This window comes from Seriola dumerili, unplaced genomic scaffold, assembly GCF_002260705.1.
Source record: "Seriola dumerili isolate Sdu_G_001 unplaced genomic scaffold, Sdu_1.0 BDQW01001821.1, whole genome shotgun sequence".
NCBI classification, from domain to species: Eukaryota; Metazoa; Chordata; class Actinopteri; order Carangiformes; family Carangidae; genus Seriola; species Seriola dumerili.
In genome coordinates, this window is record NW_019176076.1 from 1,057,883 (window position 1) to 1,076,483 (window position 18,601).

At 39.8% G+C, this 18,601-nt stretch overlaps 1 protein-coding gene across 2 annotated transcripts in view; it reads left to right on the plus strand.

Annotated features, from left to right (window-relative positions):
- Nucleotides 1-18,601, plus strand: part of tnr (tenascin R) — an 89,146-nt gene that overhangs the window by 61,083 nt on the left and 9,462 nt on the right. For both annotated transcript variants that reach the window (XM_022768757.1, XM_022768756.1), the window contains 4 exons: nt 9,700-9,830; nt 14,077-14,209; nt 15,069-15,220; nt 15,470-15,566. In XM_022768757.1, the coding sequence (XP_022624478.1) occupies nt 9,700-9,830; nt 14,077-14,209; nt 15,069-15,220; nt 15,470-15,566 (513 nt within the window). The remainder of the gene's footprint in view (nt 1-9,699; nt 9,831-14,076; nt 14,210-15,068; nt 15,221-15,469; nt 15,567-18,601) is intronic.

Below are 18,601 nucleotides of genomic sequence, written 5' to 3' on the forward strand. Positions count from 1 at the left end.
CTTATCATATTTATTCAGAACAAGTCTTTACACTTATGGTTGTAACTGGTGAACAGATGGCAACTGTGTCAACATGAAAAAGTTTCCTGGGAGTGAATAATCAGCCTCTTTGTCTAACTATCAGCCTCTCGTGCCAACAGTAGCATGTGGCTTTTTCAACTGATTCAACAAACCCTGCTGTGCGTATTTTGAGAAATGTACAGTCTGTTTAAAGACTGCCATATATGATTGGTTAGAAGTAGCTTTGTTTCTCTGATGTGATTGGTCGTTAGTGTGTTGTTGAGCAATGTAACTTATCAACATGTCAGAGTTTAATGAGAGAATTTTCTATCGTGATCAGTGTTTGTACCATATTTCACCTAGTCTAAAATCTATCAATGTTTGCAACGTAAAAGATTCAAGAAAAAATATCAGGAAGAGAAATTATTATTATGGGTCATTTGACAGCACCGATCAGCTAGATTTGAGCTTTTTCTGGACAGTGTACATTTTTAAATATTATCTTTCTTATCCATCTCACAGTCTAACACCAGCAGCAGAGTCACATTTGCTACAGGGGTCAGTATCATGCCAGACACTTTGGCATGGTCAAAGACACAAGCTGTTGTGAGATTAAACTAGTGAACTCTATAACTTTTGCCCGCTTCACCTCCAGGTGACCCACCTCTCTAATTATATTCACCTTTATCAGCAGCTCCATTGAGAGTTAAAGTTAAAGGTGGAGGAATTGTTCCAGTTTAGCTGAGTTGCAGCTCTGTAAACTTAGTTTTTTCTAGAGCTCTTGCAGAGGGGAAAATGAAAAAAACTTTTCCGTCAGCAGAGGAGTTCATATCCCCTAAGGAGTACCAGAGCTACCTGTCCTGCACTGCAGCAGAGACGAACTGCTTGAAACAGAAACAAACCCTGATAACATATGAGAGCAGGGCTGCAGAAACATAAATGAGGCTTAGGAAAATTAGGAGTACCTGCAAACATGTCCATGCTGTACTTGCATATAGTAACTCATACATGAACAACTGTTCTTGGCAGTTTAAGGTGAGTCTAATTTGGAAACAGATGCTCTGCCTAGTGCGTCATGTACCTCAGCTTTTTAAGAGAACAAAAGAAAAGAAAAAGAAAATGAAATGTGCATTTCTACGCTGGTTAGACTCTCTTATAAGCAACACCACGGAGAGAGCAAAGAGGGCAGGAATTCGGTTATGTCTGTTTTGAACACTATGTCTTATTGAATCAAGCAAATGGTTCGGGTGCTTGCCTCTATTGCTCTCCTCCTCTGAGTGTTATAGACTAAATGTATTCTTGCCATTCCATTTAGGAAGAAATGTGATGTAGACAAGACCTACTTGGAGAACAAATACATCCTCCAAGTATGTCCTCCCTCCATTCTAGAGGAGAGGACATCTGCAGTTTCTACTCAGAATAATATCAATATAATGTAATATCTCCTCCCATCAAAAAACAAACGTGTCATATACCTGTTAACCTAACTGAGTCGTTTTGTGAATCAACTCTAAGCCTTTATAGTATTTCTATTTTCTACTCTATATTTTTATGTTTTCCTAGGATGGGGCTTTCAAAAAAGATAACATTAATATTTTATATTTAAATTCAAAGATATTGCTCTTATGTCTTACCTCATTTCACTGAGGAATTAAATTCAATACAGGAACAATGGATTACAGTCCCTGAGTTTAATTAAGTGCCACCCTTGGGCAAATATCAAATATATTAACACTGATTTTGAGAGATTTTTTCTTTTTTTTTTCTTTTATATCAACAACTCTACAAGGCAAGTGCTGGCCTCCCAGTACACACTATACACAGTTAACAGGGGGCACCTTAGTCAAACCTCAACTTCGTAGGGATGTTCCAGTGTTGTTAATTATTAAGCTTCCTAATTGAAATGTTAAAGCCTGGTACTGTTGCGCTCACACAGCTTGTTTTCACGGACTGTTCCGCTCCAGTGGAAAATGTCATATTGGGAACCGGCTGAGAGAGAGGATGAGACCATTGATTGGTTTGGTCAACTTTCCCGGCTCTTGCCTTGTCACCGTCTCCCCATGTCTGCTGCTCTGTTTGTCTGCTTCTGTCTAACTCGCTCTTTGAGTTTCAGTTTACTCCTTGACCACTGAGTTAAGAATTACTCAAAGCTGCATTCATATGGCGTGTCAAGGAAGTATAGGAAGGAAAAGAGAGCAGGCCAGTAACTGTGGCTGAAAAAAATATATCCGTCATGACTACTAGTCAAGTCTGTTTATTTATAGAGCACTTTCAAAGACTAGTGTTGACCAAAATGCTTTGCAATTCAATGCAAGGAAATGATTAAAACAAAAATAAATAGGTAAGTAACTGTAACAAGCAAAAATGAAAGCAGTTGTATACTTATTATTTACTTATTATATACTTATATATTAGAAATGAACGGGACTCAAATGCAGTTGTAAATTGATAGAGGGGATTTAAAAGTGAAAATGTTTGTCTTACAGTGGAAAACAAGCGGCCGTAAAGTGATCGTGCACTTGTGTAATCAAATTTTAAGTTTGGGGTTCACGCACAGAATATGAAATCTGAATGTTTATTATTAAGTTTGAGACTGAAATGAATGAGCTTTTCAGCTCTCCCCGCTCTGACTGTTTCTAACACAGACCAAGGCAGTAAAATATCATGCTACTATGTAATTAGAAAAATGTCTCCATATGCATTTGTGTAACTCTTTGTTGCTTTTTATGGGCTCTTAAAGAACACAAAGATGACTGGAAAGAAGTTGTCAACTGTAAGGGAAATTTTTCTGGTCCATGTGTTGTACAGCGCCTGGCATGGCATGATGTGCCCTGATAAATCACACAGGGTTAAGGCTCATTGAAAGTTGTTGCTGCGAGGTTTTGACTTTTCTCACTCGTTTTTGGGAAGGATGGTTCCTCCATGTGCATGCTGAACATGGCACAGGAGTCTGGAACTCTGGCTCATATCAGAATGTGGCCGAGATTGCCTCAGCCATTCAGGTTTTGGAGGGAGGTGTATGTTTTGTTTTTGTTTTTTTTTTTAATTTTTGATTCCCAAGCCTCTTAACCATAGCTGAGAGTTGTTTTGTTGTCTGGCCTGCATGCCTCAAGAGTTCAGCACAGAGTAAGACAGCTTGGCTCCCCAAAGGCTGATATTTAAGCTATAGGGCTGGAAAATAAGGGATTTTGCTACGGGTGTCTCTATAAGCCTGTAGGCTGCAGCACCGGGACTTTTCCCCTCAGATGTGTCTGAGCCCACTTGCTGAGAAGTGCTTGGCAAGTTTTTGAAGCACTAGAGATCCTTCCTGCGGGCAGCTTCATTGAGCTCTGGCTGATAGTTGTTCACCAAGTGCTGAGAGTGCTGCTATTACAGAAACATACTTCATTCTTCAGGCAATTTAGGATTTTTTTGACAGATGAGTATACTTTTATGAACTGCTGTCCCCATAAAATCTGTGCTGTTAATTGTTTTATGGTAAAATACTCAGAACTGCAACTATATAAAAAAGTTTCATTGAATTATACTTAGAGCACCGTCAAAATCAGCCAAAAATTACATTGAATTATTTCTTCTAAAAAAACACATAGGTTCAAACCATTCAAATATGTATTTTTGTGCATTATGACCATAAGAAGGCAAACCTATAGAACAGAAGACAACTACTTGTATAGGCACTCATTTGGGTGCACATTTTTGAGATGTGCCCTCGGTTTATTAGTGCTGGAATGGTTGGCTAGGCTTAGTCTAGCTTACATAGCCTGCCTACAACTGTGCAAACTATGTAAGTTGACACTGTAAGTTTTACACTGTACGTGTAAAAGCCCAACTAGGGACGAGAGTTAAAAATTAGCAATAGCTATAAACTCTCTGGTTAACACATCAGTTTCATGCTTTGCATTGGAACTATGTAAAATTTCATCGTCTCTATTAAATAAATAAATAAACTACTCGGGGTTCCACAACTTTTCCGTCTGCTGACTAAAATCCAAATGGGTCGGCTTTTTAGATTGCTCGGAGTACATTTAATTTTCAATCTATGAAAGTGACGTTGTGTGACTCCTGTGTGCATTCAGTGCAGGGGCCCGGGCCCACCATAGGATTGGCGAGACAGACAGACGATCAGTGCTGCTTTTTTTTTCTTTCTTTTTTTGTCTTTTACAATGAAATATTAATTTTCACAGTTGAATGTCTGTTTTGTTTTATAGAATAACATTGATATAATCAAGTTAAGAATATTTGTTTACAGCCCTAATGCACGATACCCATTACTTAAACTACCAGAGATATCAATAAAGAATAAATCAAGCACACATACCCAGAAACATATTTGGGAACACATACAGTATTTAGATAGTTGTGAGATCAGGGTTCAGCATTGAAATTATTATGTGTTTGCCTGCATTGTAAAATACAATGCTTGCACTGAGTCGTGCCTCAATCGAAAAGCTTTGTCTCTTCATACAACTTTTATGCCTCCATGCCAGCGACAGCCATGGCCTTATGTTTTCGGGTGGTCTGAAAAAATTATCTGATTAGATCTTGGTGTTATAAGGTCAAAGGTCAAAGTAGCTGTGACCTCACATCCGTCCTGTTCTTGTGAACACGATATATCAGGAACGCCTGGAGGGAATTTCTTCACGTCTGTCACAAACATTCACTTGGACTCGAGGATGAACTGATTAGAATTTGGTGGTCAAAGGTCAAGGTCACTGTGACCTCATGATGTGACTTTTGACCACCATCCTTGAGTCAAAGTGAGTGTTTGTGCCAAATTTGAAGAAATTATGTAAGGCGTTACTGAGATATCGCATTCACAAGAATGGGATGGATGGACGGAATGTACTCTATGTGTGTATGTCAGCAGAGCCTTGGTGGCTTCCAGTTCCCTCAAAGTGGCAAGTGTAAGCAAAACTTGGAAGCTGTCTAACCAGCACTGATGGTGGCTCGTCTGGCTCCTTTTGGCTCTTTAATATTTTCCACATGTTCATTCTTGAAGATAATAACGAGGTGTTTGCTTGAACAACATAATTCCATCTGCGAGATCCATCCAATGCAGCCTGTGATTAAATTTGGTGGACTTCATAAATACAAAGGAGTTACTTAGACATCATTCAGACAAAATTATTGGCTTGCAAATTTGCACAGAGATGTGATATCCACTCCAAAAGAATAAATTCCTCCCTCTTGTCTTCCTACAACAAATTGCTGCTGCCCATGCTGCCCTTCCCATCTGCTTCTCTGTGTGTGTTTATTTTTTTTCCTCTTGCATTGTTTACACTGTGTGTTAATGAGACATTAGGTGCAGCCAAACCTATTCATCTCAATCCCATTGTTCAAACCTCCGCATTTGAAGATAGAGCTTCACAGCTGCCAGGAACTCAGACGAAAACCTGCTCACCTGCTCGGGCACACTCCATGCAGGGTTGTAATTGGAAGGAGAGTGTGAGAATGAAAAGGACAAGGAGACAGATTTAATTGGCGAATGAAGAGAAGGGAAGAATAAAGACAGGCAAAATGAGGGTTGCTGGGGGCCCTCCATTTCTATGAATTAAAAACTGCCCTCTTCTGCCTCTTTATTTCTCTCATCTATCCCCTACACACACATAATGCAGCTCCAGTGTTCAACAAGACAAGGGGATGACAAGAACAAAAGATAAACTACATCCACTCTCTGGCACATTGAGTTAGGCAGCCTGTCAGATAAGGAGAAAAGAAGCAGGTGGACAAAGGACGGGAAGACAAGAGGAGCAGCAGAAGGAAACACAAGCATACATGGAGATAAGGGGGAGAGTGAAGGAGTGGAGGACCCCAGGTTGATGTGGGAATGGGAGAAAACAGACAAAGGACGAGCAGGAGGAAAGGCAGAAATGAGATGCACAGGAGGTCAATGAAGACGAGAAGGTGCAGCAGAGAAGATTGGCACATCACCACGGGCTTCGGCACAATCTGGAATGTGCTGCTTTTATCGCAGACTCACTTCTCGGCCTCGTCCTCTTAAACACTCTGTTCCCTCTTTTTCTCCTCTCTGTCTGTCCTCTCCCAGCCCCCCTGTCACACAGCGTGGATCTGCCTATCACTGCTTCTGAGAGAAAGCACCCCGCATCTGTCAGGAGGTCACAAAGGCGGGTTCACGCTGTTAATTACCGAGCTGTCGTTGATCATTCCATATGCGCACGCACACAAGGATTTAAGCGAGCAGAGCGCATGGGGAGAAAGTGTTTTCTTTGTGTGTGCAGAGTTTTATGCAGTCCTGATTCAATTTAGGGTCAGATGATGGGCTAAAAGTTAAGCCTTTGGCACCTCAAGTCTTCAGGAAAAGTTTATAAATTCAAGCTAGTTATGTTTATGTCAACCTATTTTCATTTTACTACAGAGGCAAGAGGAAGAAAGTGAGAATCAAAAGCCAGAAAATCAGGCAAAGGCAATCAAGAGAAAGCACTGCAGTGGATGTTTTTATCTCAAATTTACAGCAGTGACGTTGGATTGCACAGCACACAAAGTGCAGCACTTCATTTGTTTCAGTACCCCTGCCTCCCATACACCAAGCGCTGACTGGCTCACGATGTGCCCCAGAGTCATGATGTAACTCCTGGAAACGGATTTTCCAAATAGAAGGTCATCTATTTTCTATCATGTGCTCAAATTAGGTTGTAGCACGTAGATGCCTCTGCTACTACATCGGAAGATCAGATATTGACTCAAAAAGGATGATATAAGGTGGTGCAATTGAGGTGAGTCTCCTTGTGATGAAGTACCAACAAAGGCACTATAATCAAGCCTTGTTTAAAGCTGTACAGGGACCAAGAATATACTTGGATGATGTGATGTAATGTGCAGTAAAACTTGGGTGGTCTTGCTGATCAAGGCCTCGAATGCTTTTGAGGCTGTGATGCACTGTGACTAAACATGGAAAAGTGTCTCACTGCTCTTCTCGAGTCCTGTGGGAATTCAGGATTACTGATGTGGTAGTAGATTTATACCCACCTTATTGAATATATTCACAGCAAATGTGCAAGAATGTCTCATTGTTACCTTTGCTTCCTTTTCCCTCATCTTTTTTTTTTTTTTTTTTTGCTGGAAATGTCGCTGACTGACTGATTTACTGATGAAGATACACCTTTGGTCAGCTGAATGCAGTGTGACTGAGTGATAAGATTACACCACTGGACGGCTGGCAGGGTGTTTCCCCATCTGTTGTTGTTCTTTCAAAATGATTTGGTGCGAACAAGCAGTGTTGGTAACTTAGTGCCAACACTGTGCCTTGTTGCTCTACATGATATACTTTTCAGACCCTTTAAGCAACTTTTTTTTTTTTTAATGCCAAATGCCAAATCTAGCAACTTTTTCGACAAACCTTAGCTACTTTTTGTAGAAGAGTCGCCAGTATTGCCCCACGAGCACAAGGTCAGGCTTTCCCTTCGCAGGCACACCTCTCGCAGACCACATGGCAGCTGACCTCAATGGGCTTCTAACCTCTCTGATCAGGTTACAAGTAAACATAGCCAAAATCACACCCCAGCTATAGTCTTTAACTTACATCTTTGGTGATTTTGTCAACCTCATGGTTGTAAAATCAAGCAGTGCAGAGCAGCAGCTTGGAAATGGCTTGAAAGTGACCCCCGGTTAACTTGTGGCCTTAATGGGCCGTGTTTCAATCATTATTTCATACTTGTTCCGATGTCTGACAACAGAAACAGAAAAACATGTAAATGCATCATTGAGCCTCACTGTTGCACTAGGTTACATGTCCCAGTGCAACACTGACCTGGTGTCATACATACTCACTAGCAAATTTGTATTAATCTGCTGCAGAAAATAGTCCCCAAAAAATGCATAGTTTACTACTGTTTGGGTAATGTTCTCTAGAAACTACAGTCCCCAGCTGTCTAAACAGTTATTTATTTGAATAGTTTAATTCATCTTGAGTAAGCATGGCAGTACAGGGTGGTTTGGTTTAGATGGAGAATGTCTGTCTCACGTGTCTCTCTGCCCTTTAATTTTCTGTCTCTCTATACTGCACTGTCAAATAAAGCCAAAAATTTCATAATGAATATAAAGGAAGAGTTGAGATCTGGACTGACACAGTAAAAAAAATATGTAATAGTGTCAGCCTTATCCTTTGAATCTTGGTCAAGACTGTGACTACCAAACATATGGTTCAAGTGGCAGAAGAAAAAAAAAATCAAACAAAGACATCCTTTCAAGATGGCCTTCAGCAATACTGGCATAACATTCATCTTCCTGAATCTCAGCGGCTGAGGTTTTGTTGGGTCATTGCTGCTTTGCTTCATTTATGGCTGGTCTGTCCAGAGAATGAAAACCTGGCCAAGGCAGGACAATAGGCTACTCAACCTATAAAAAAAGGCCAGTGGTTTTTGTTGCTTTGTTATGGACAATGTGCATTCATATTGTGTTGTTGCCACCCCTGATTATCTGTGGGTCAGTCATGGACAAATTTTTGGTCTAATTTCAAGGTTTTAATTATGCCTTTAAGGCCCAAATGTAACTCCCTGCAGTCATTTTGATTGTTCTGCTGCAGATGATAGTATTGCCTGGCACTTCTTTTGTGATAGTGAGTAAGCCACAGCTTGACTTCATTAACTATTAGATGATCAAAAGCCTGCAGGATACCAGACCTTGAGTTCAGCTCAGCTTATTGTTGTGTGTGAAAAGCATCTGTGCCCTTCATGATTTTAACTTGAAAGATAATGAATAATAGAATCTAATATTGTGATAGCCATAAGAGGAAAATAAAAAGTAGCAATGACATAAATTATTGAAACAGGTGATACAATTTGTAAAAGTACAATATTTTTTTTGTGTTGTGCGTGTGTGTGCGTAACTAATAGGTAATTAAGGTAACTAATAATTTAGTTAATCACTGAATGGTTTTTACCTTCATATAGTGAGGATACTCTCAACAGAGCAGTAGTGAGAACTGCTCTTGATTTTCGGTTGGAGTCATGACGCCCTGATTCTGACACCACTGCCTTAATTGATATGACATACTGTGAGGAATGCAAAGCGCACATTACATAGTTGCCAATTCCTTCAATTTACACATTCTCTTATTTCTGCACAGCTTGATCGCTATCAGCTATAAATTCAACCTTTGGGACCTGAAATTGTGAAAGCAATTCCAGCAAATTAACAAAACAGTTTCTTTTTACCTCAGCAGTAACTTGACACTTTGATGTTGTAATGTTAAGAGAAATATATGTGTTATTTTGTCCAAGCAAAGATACTTAGCACCAGAGAGTCATGGGTATGATTGTTTTGTAGTGTTAAAAGTGGTAAAAGGAATTCAGACTACAGAAAAACGAAAAAAAAAATAGAACCTAAGAAGGGGATATACAGTATTTGCCCAGCTGCACCAGGCAGTTCTGTACAAGTCACTCAGGCAAAGGGTGTTAGATAGCACTTTCACATGCAGGAGAGTAGTAGTAGTAGTAAATGAATTCTAAACACCGTAACAATGTGAAATTTTCTTCGTTTCAACACCAGGCATTCAATCGCTCCACCAACTTGCACACCACAGTCATTATTTGAGTACAGCACCCCTCTTGATGTGTAGAAAAAATACTGAAACACAGTGTCATTGAGCCATAATCCAGCAAAAGTCTTTTCATCATTACTTAAAGGGCCATCCCTTGTTTTGCAGAGTGTAAAAGTTTTTTTTTTCTGTCTTTCCGGCAGCCATGGACGCACCCCTGAACCTGACAGCCAGTGAAGTGAATCACCGCAGCGCTCTCATCTCCTGGCAGCCGCCAATCGCAGAAATCGACAACTACATGCTCACCTACAAGTCAACCGACGGCAGCCGTAAAGTATGTTGCACGGAAAGCTGTCATGTCAGACCTCTGTCCCTCACACACATACCACAGATATACTCAAACACACACTGCTGACAATATATAGTCTGCGATTCCATGTATGTTGACATCTTAATTGCCGCCAAAAATGTTTTTCCATATCTGCTGGTTCTGAAAATCCTGTTAAGTATCCATGCTACAGTTGCAAACACGTGTCAGAGAGATAAACTGTACTTTTGTTAATCCGTTCACCTGAAAATAGAAACTTAATTCTGCAGTTCCTATAGGAAATACTGAAACTCCTTCTTGCATTTCTGCAAAGAATAAAATGTTCCAAATTTAATAAACTAATTATAGTGAACTTGAATAATGTTCAGTAAAAGAAAATAAATTTAGAATTAAAACTTTACGAAAAGCACTTCAAAATTGAAAATTTATCTTTAATCTTGTAATCCCTTGTTGTGGAGCGGATGAGTGTTCTGGGACGCACACACACAGATTTATACACATACATAAGGGAACTACACAAGGAAATTGCCTGTCCAATAGAGATATTACTTTAATGTGCCTCAGCAGAGACATTGTTTATTTTGATTGAACTTTTTGATGTGGCTGAGTGATGATAATAAAGCACATTAGTAAGATCCATGTGGAACGCACCATGGCTGTTAACAAATTGACTAGAACCAGTTCCCATGATGCTTTGCATAAGACTCTCTTTTATTGCCAATTAGGTGTCTTACATTCTCACACTTTCACACACACACCCACACACGTCCCCTTCAATGTCCACTGTAGAGACATGACCTTATGAAGGAACAGTCGAGATAATAACTCACTCATCCATTCTCTCTCTCACTACCTCTGTGTGTGTGTTTGTCTCTCGCTCTCTCTCTCTCTCTCTGACCTTGTAAGTGTGGCACTGCTGTGTGGTCGACCATTGGGTGTCACTCATGTACAAAGAATGCAACTGTAACTCTTCAGATGATCCTTTATTAGATTTTACTTGTTTCCAAAGCAAACAGATTTCTTTCAGAAATAGTCTTACTGTTGATCCCATGTTCTGCTTTTTTGTCCTTTTCCCAGGATGTTTGTTTTTTCTTCCAAGCATTTGTCCAAAGATATTATGGCTTTTACAAATTAGTTAAATTAAATCATTATTTTATATGTCATTTCCAGTACTCTGCTAGTAATATATCTGTTCTATCATGGACATGTGGTTTCACTCACAGCAATGTAGCAGCCTTCAAATAACACTCCAGATTAGCTTTCCTGCTGAAGTTTTCTTATCTGATTTACTAACATGAACCTGTCTGTGTCCTGGTTTCCTGAATCAACAACCAAATATCCACCATGGACAAGCACTGCTAACTAGTGCTGTGCTGATCAAGTTTTTTTGGCCCTGATCTCAATCCAAGTGCTTTGATATTGGTTATCTAGCGATACTGAGTTTAATATTAAGTTTACATACATAATACTGTGGCCTTCACTACTACAGCATAGAGTTGAGTTTAGATTGCTGAAACAATATGGATATGGAAAACTGGGAGAATGTGACTTCTGAAACGAAATTGATGTGAAGTGATCACTTCGAGAGAAGATATGTCTTTGTGGGAGCTGTTGGAACTGCAAAATCAATCAATCTACTCACGGCTGTACAGCGGTTGTACAGAGTGACGCTTCCTTTACCTCATAAACTATCTTTGACAAGTTCAGACACAGGCTTCAGAGCGCCCACAAACCTGACAACAGCCAAGTGTAATTTGGCGTGTCATCAACTTACTCACAGAATTAATGTTTATTAGAAACAGCTGATGTCCTGCAACAGTCACTGGCAGCTAAAAATGAGAAGTAGCTACATGAATGTTTGCTATAGTTCTCTGTGTTGATTAGAGGAGAGATAACAGATCTCTTATAGTTCAGCAAACCCATGTACGTTGCACACCCAGGTGTCAGAACAGTAAGTTACCAGAGTAAGTTTTTCACATACTCTATTTTTCACTGTGCACTGATACACTGAAATGTTGCATCGCAGTACAGTCCAGTATAGAAACAATTTGTTCAAAGCCGATGCTGATCTTTTAAAATGTAGCCCAGATCGGCCCTGATACTCATCCTTAAGATCATCTTGGAAGATCCCTACGGCTCACCTCACTTTGCAGCATAGGTAGCTTATAATCTAGTCCACTGCAGCACATTAAATGGTTTAAAAACTTGCAAATGTCATTTTGGTCCATTTAGATGCTGGTGTCATTACTCTTCAGTGCCACTGCTAACAATACACTGTCTTCTTTGGCGAGTAAGCCACAGCGAGGTTGTTTACTGTCTGTTGTTCCCCTGTCAGGGCTCAGCAGCGCAGGCTCCACTGTCAATTAAACATGGACGCTGACACATCCCTTCAGAGGCTGAGAGGGAAAGGATGATTTTTAATATTTCTTCAAAGATCAAAGACTCAAAGATTCTTTTTTTTTTTTCTTCCTTTCAATATAAAAAACTATTAACTGTTATTATTTTTGACTATAAAACTAATTATGATTTCAGCTCACTGCTTCTATGAAGGTTATTTATTGCCAAGTTTAGTCAGTTTTTTCTAAAACAATGAATGCACTGAATTTTTGGACGACCGTGCAAACTCAGTTGGCGGATTTGAAAAGCAGTTTCTCTTTTGTTTTGTTTTCACCACATTTGCACCTTCATTCACCATGGTGAGTTGCTTCAACAAAAAGTGTCACATTTTGAGTTCATATCTCACAACAACAAATGAGTCACCACTCATGCTCAGAGCAACAAGGATTATCGCAGCCAGAGATTGAAGTGTTCCTTGTGAGATTTTCCTCCGGTTGTCTTTACTTGAGGTCTGGCTCAGTATTACCTCCGCTGTAATCTAACCACATATTCCTGCGCTTTACAGCTGTTCAGCCTGCTTCCCCTCTTACTGAGATAATGGACTTTTATAATTTACACAAAGTAGCTGTGAGATTAATTTCTTGTCTGATCAAGTTTTACTTAATAGATTGACGATGCATGTATCACTGCTGGTTATGTACGTGCCTGGAGTGACAAAGATTCCCCCATTCACACACACATACACAAGGAAGAAAATAGGCAGCCACCAAACATCCTACCACTCAACCCCACATACACAATCTATAGCGAGTGTATGAAGGTATGTATTATCCTTGATAAGACAGGGCTGTTTCACTTGCAATAAAAATCTTATCTTGACCCTGAAAACCCAGTGGGGAAAATGTCAGATCCTCGGAGACAGAGAGACACCATTTACCAGCTGCTTCCCTGCATAATTCACATGGACACATTGCCTGGAAATGTGTGATTTTTTTCCCCTAACTGGCTGAATATTTTATTTTTACTTGTTCATATTTAATGTGTATCCAGGCCAAACTGTAACACACATGCACACAAACTCACACACGCAAACACATGAATAGACAAGTTCAAGCTTTTGTTTCATCAATTGAGCGTCCTGCTAGTGGAATTTTGTCTCATCTAAGAAACTCGTGCCACAGAACTGATGCCGAAAAACGGTCAAACGTCTTGGCTTCTTAGGACGGGCTCAATAAAAGAGGATTTGTGAAAAACAAAAGGAAATAACTGCTCTGTACCTCCTTGACATTTTCACCAAAAATAGAAATGTTTGTTTCCTGATTGCTTAGCAGCTTCTCAGCGTGGCTGTCCGATAAGAGTCTTTTATCTCAATCTCTCTGTCTCGTTGCCCTCTTCCCATCCAGCCTTCTCTTTTCAAGCTTCTCAGTTCCTCTCTTCTTTTTTCAATTTTCTATGGCTAAGTCACTTTTCACACATAAAAATTGAGGCAGGCAGTCCTGTTCTGCAGTCAGCGGAAGGGCAGCACTTACTAATACAATATCTAAATTGACCTAATGTGATTTTCTTTTGCACCTTTTTCTCTTGTGCAACTGGAACAAAAAGCAAGCTGTCAAGTGTTTCTTTAACAAAAATAGCCATAAAGATTTTCTTTCTGCCATAGGTCTTTATAAACACAATTCAGTGTTTTTTTAGCAACTTATGGGGATTCTAACATCATTTATTTTTACCCTGAGGTGTATACTGAATACACATTCAATTACTACTTTTATAAAAGCAAATTTTCTTATCTATCATCTTTTAACTCACAGAGTGTGTGTTATGTGAATGAATTTCATCATCTGTGTGTGTGCGTGTGTGTGTGTCTGTGTGTGTGTGTGTGTGTGTGTCTGTGTGTGTCTGTGTGTGTGTCTACTAGGAGCTGATCCTGGATGCAGAGGACACTTGGATTCGACTGGAGGGACTGGCTGAGACCACAGAGTACACTGTCAAGCTCCAGGCAGCAAGGGGACTTGACACCAGTGCCGTAGTCTCCACTACCTTCACTACAGGTACAGTACACACACTTTGACTCACAGAGACACACATAATGTGTTTGCATTGGGAGCATTTCTTTTTGCCTGACAGATTGTTCCCCCCTTTTGCACTGCATTTTACATTACAGTCACCATAATAATGGGTCCCCAAAGTCTGGCACAATTTTCGTCTTCCATTCCCTGTAGCATAGTGAGGAAAACTTCCCATAAGGCTGCACCTGCAGGGGGGTAATTTACAATCCTGGATCTGAAGAGTGTGCTCTAATCTCCAATGTCCTCAGTCTGTAATTGGATGTTGGTTATGTCTGTCAAACGAGAGCTAGGGAACATCGTAAAGTTGTTCATCATCTGGAAAGTCATGGGAAAATGCCAAAAGTGAGCATCAATATCCATCATTTTAACCAAGCGATGGCCATAGCAGTAGCCTGTGCAGGAGTGGAAATTATATTCACTTCAGTAAAAGTGCACAATCTGAAATGTAGAAGTACCAGTGTGAAACTACTCCATTGCCACCAAAAGTTCAGCTTTCATAACTTGAATCAAGTAAAAGTCCAAATGGATTTTCTTCACTTAAAGTATTAAAATTAAATGTAGGCTGTTGGTCCCTCTCAAAGAAAAAATGTTAAATTGCAAGCCTTAAAATGTAAACAATTAGCACAAAGAAGCAAAAAATGCTTTGTAGAGATGAGGTCAGTACAAGCAACTTCATTAAACCACTTAATAGAAAAAAAGCAATTAGTGAATCTCTAAAAAAAAAGAAGCAAAACCATTGAATTTCAGGCTCATTGGTTTTAAATACATTTCAAGTCAAAAGGAGGAAAAGAAAAACAAGCAAATCCTGACTTGTCACAACTCTTCCTTTGCTCCTCTCCAGGGAGTCGTCTATTTGCAACACCTCAGAATTGCGCCCAACACCTGCTGAATGGAGAGACGCTGAGCGGCGTCTACACCATCTACATCAACAGAGACCCCAGCCAGGGAGTGCAGGTGTACTGTGACATGACCACTGATGAGGGAGGCTGGATTGTAAGTCATTGTGAAAATAACACCTTCTCTTTTATTAGCACTTTCAAATGTGCAAATGTAGGTCACCGTGTCATTTGGGTAAAAAAGAAGGAGAGTAGAGGAGAAAATTGGAAATGGATTTCACAGTCAAATTACTTCTTTGTACTGAGCATCCTTGTGATCACAGCACAGCAGAGCTCTGCCAGCTAATTTAGTCTGAACAACTCGTTCATTTTTTTCTGATCTTGTCGTATCACCATTTGTTTCCAGGTGTTCCAGCGTCGTCAGAACGGCCTTACAGACTTTTCCAGGAAGTGGAGTGACTATCGGGTTGGCTTTGGAAACCTGGAGGATGAGTTCTGGCTTGGTAAGTCTCATTACTATGAGATAATTAATCTGAATAAGAAATGTAGTTTCAAATGCAAGCGTTTACCCCCAGTCCATCATAGTTTTTCTGCTAACTTCCAGGCAAAGACGCTCCATGTCCAGTTTCATGTCTGGCATGACTGAATGCCCCAGTTACCTTCATTACCACAGCGAACACCAAACATTATACCAATGATGATGTCGGTAATCTGGAGATTTCTGTCATGCTTTAATATATGTTTAAAACACACTTAAAGGAAGCACTTGATATTTTGGGAAATACTCTTATCAGCTTTCTTTCCAATACCATTCTCATATCTGTTTAATGTGCAGTTGGAGGATATAGCTCCGTATCACAGATTAGCAAAAACTGGAATCAGAGTAAATCTCTAGCCTGGCTCTGTCCGAAGCTCCTAGACTCTTGTTGCCACCATGAGGAGACTGCAGGAAGTCAATGCTTGCCAAAAAAAACATCAGTTTGTCTTTTTACACTTTGGTTTATGTATAGATTAAACAAACGAGATACAATGGGTTAATTAGTGATCTATAGAGGTGCTGCTAGGTAAATTTTGTTACGTTTGGGAAGAGCTGGGCTAGCTGTTTCCCCCTGTTTCCAGTCTTTGTGCTAAGCTAAGCTAACCAACTTCTGGTTCCAGCTTCATGGTTTAAGTACAGACATGAAAATGGTATCAATCCTGTCTTGGCGAGAAAATGAACAAGCGCATTTCCCAAAATATCAAACTATTCTTTTAAAGAGCTTTACTTCCAGAGGTCAGATAAAAAGCTTACTCCCTCAGTCAAATCAGAGGATTGATATGGGGAGTTGTGGCAATACATTGAAATTATTTTTCTTGAAAAACTTGAAATGATACTGTTACTGACTGACTCATTGGCATATTACTTAATTCAAAGGTAAGGTTAGGTTCGCTGCTGCTTTACATCAAATTCCTGTCTCCCTGCCCTGCATTTATATCAGCAGTATTTTATCGGCTACAGGCTGATATTGAGCTGCAACCTATCACCCATTTTGTTCAATCTATGTTCCAGTTTTCACTTTATCTGCACACCATCTCCATGACTGAAGTAGATTTAATAGGTGCAATCAATAGAGGGCCACAGCTTTCACTTGATTTCAATTGATACATCTATTTTATGGAGAGGAAATATGTTTCCAATATCTTTTGCAGGCTGTAAACCCTTTCTTGTAAGATTTTTCACTCTGTGTGAAGATAGAGAACCATGCTGTGAGAGCTTTTATTTTGCTCATCTCATCTTTCAGCACTTGACTTCACAAAGTCTATCCGATTCATTACTGGATTCTCTGAATGCTCATCTCTCCCTGAAATGACTTGGTAATTGTTTCTGATTCAAAGAAACAACAGAACATCCACACTGTTTTGATGGACTGCTAAATATTTTTTTCTCCCCCTCTCCAAATCTCATTATGAAACAATAATTATATTCATTAGAAAATGTGCAAATGAGTCATGTTTCTTCATGGGCCAGTTTTTGTTTTATTGTTTTGGTGCAGATGATTAAAGGAAAATATTACATGAATATTTCATCAAGTGAACCAGGACCTTGAGAAGAATGTTTTTTGAACTTTTTGATCAGAGAAATTAAATAACACTGGGGGGGAAATTTTATGGCATTGCATTATCACCACATTATAACTGAGAGAAGGCTGTTACTTTGCAGCTGACACATATTGGACCATAACACAAGATAGCTGTGGCACGCTCTAGTCCATTAGTGACAAAGCACACAGCAATAGGTGAAAGCATAAAGAGATTTTTAGATCCAACCCATCATGAACTGGAGCTGACAACAATCCAGTACAGTTGCCTGTAATTTTGTGTTGAGGCTGTGTCACATTTGTTGTTTCACAGGTCTCCACGCCTCCACGCTGGCGACAGAGAGGGCCAGAGGCATTAAGTTTTCAGGTTGTCCGACCATCCCTCTGTCCGTCAGTCCGTCTGTCCATTCCATTCTCGTGAATGCGATATTGCCTTGACGGAATTTCAGCAAATTTTATACAAACATTTACTTGGAACTCATTAGATTTGGTGGTCAGAGGTCAAAGGTCAAGGCCACTGTGACCTCACAAAACATGTTTTTTGCCATAACTTAAGAATTCATATGCTAATTATGTCTAATAATAAATGTCTAGTAGGATAAAATGATGAAGTGATGACATTTTATATCCAGTCAAAGGTCAACTTCACTGCGACATCATAATCGTCTGCAAAAACATTTCCGGCCAATATTTAACGGTGTAACTCAGGAACAGACAGGAGATTGTGACCATTTCCTCAAACTTGACTGCTTAGGGGAGATACATTATACAACTGCAAGGTGGTAATTGTACATTTTAAAGCTGTAGTTTGTGGTGTTGTTGAGTTGAATGATATTCAAAGGTCATTCAAAGGTAGGTCTTAGCATTTTATGACAACAGGAAAACAACAGAGGGATTGCTGTCTACTGGTATAAATTATTATTCATCTATTTGTTTATTTCAACAGAGAAAACTGGAGAAAATTACTCAGTGAAGCACAAGACTGTTGATAGTAATATTCGCATACACCATACAGGAGAGACATTCATTTTCTCTGCTGACTGTATTATGTATAGCAGGGGTCCCCAAACTACGGCCCGCAGGCCACATCCGGCCCGCCAAAGCAATTGGAGTGGCCCACTTAACGATCCCAGACAATCCCTCTAAACATCAACCAATTTTTATTAAATTGCATTTTCCTATCATAACATCATAACATATCCGTACTTAAAGGTTGGCATTCTAATTAAAATTGACCATAGTTATGAGCTATTTGTAGTTAATAGTGGCTCATCTTCACCTCCTCACACAATGGTATATTCTGACGTGACTTTGATCGTGACCGAGCCAGCGTCAAGCTGCAAAGTTCTGAGGTGGGAATCTGTCATGAAGGTGGTTGTGTCCTGCATAAACTTCATCAGAGCAAACGGACTTAAACACAGGCAGTTCCAAGCCTTTCTCTCCGAGCTAGAATCAGCCCA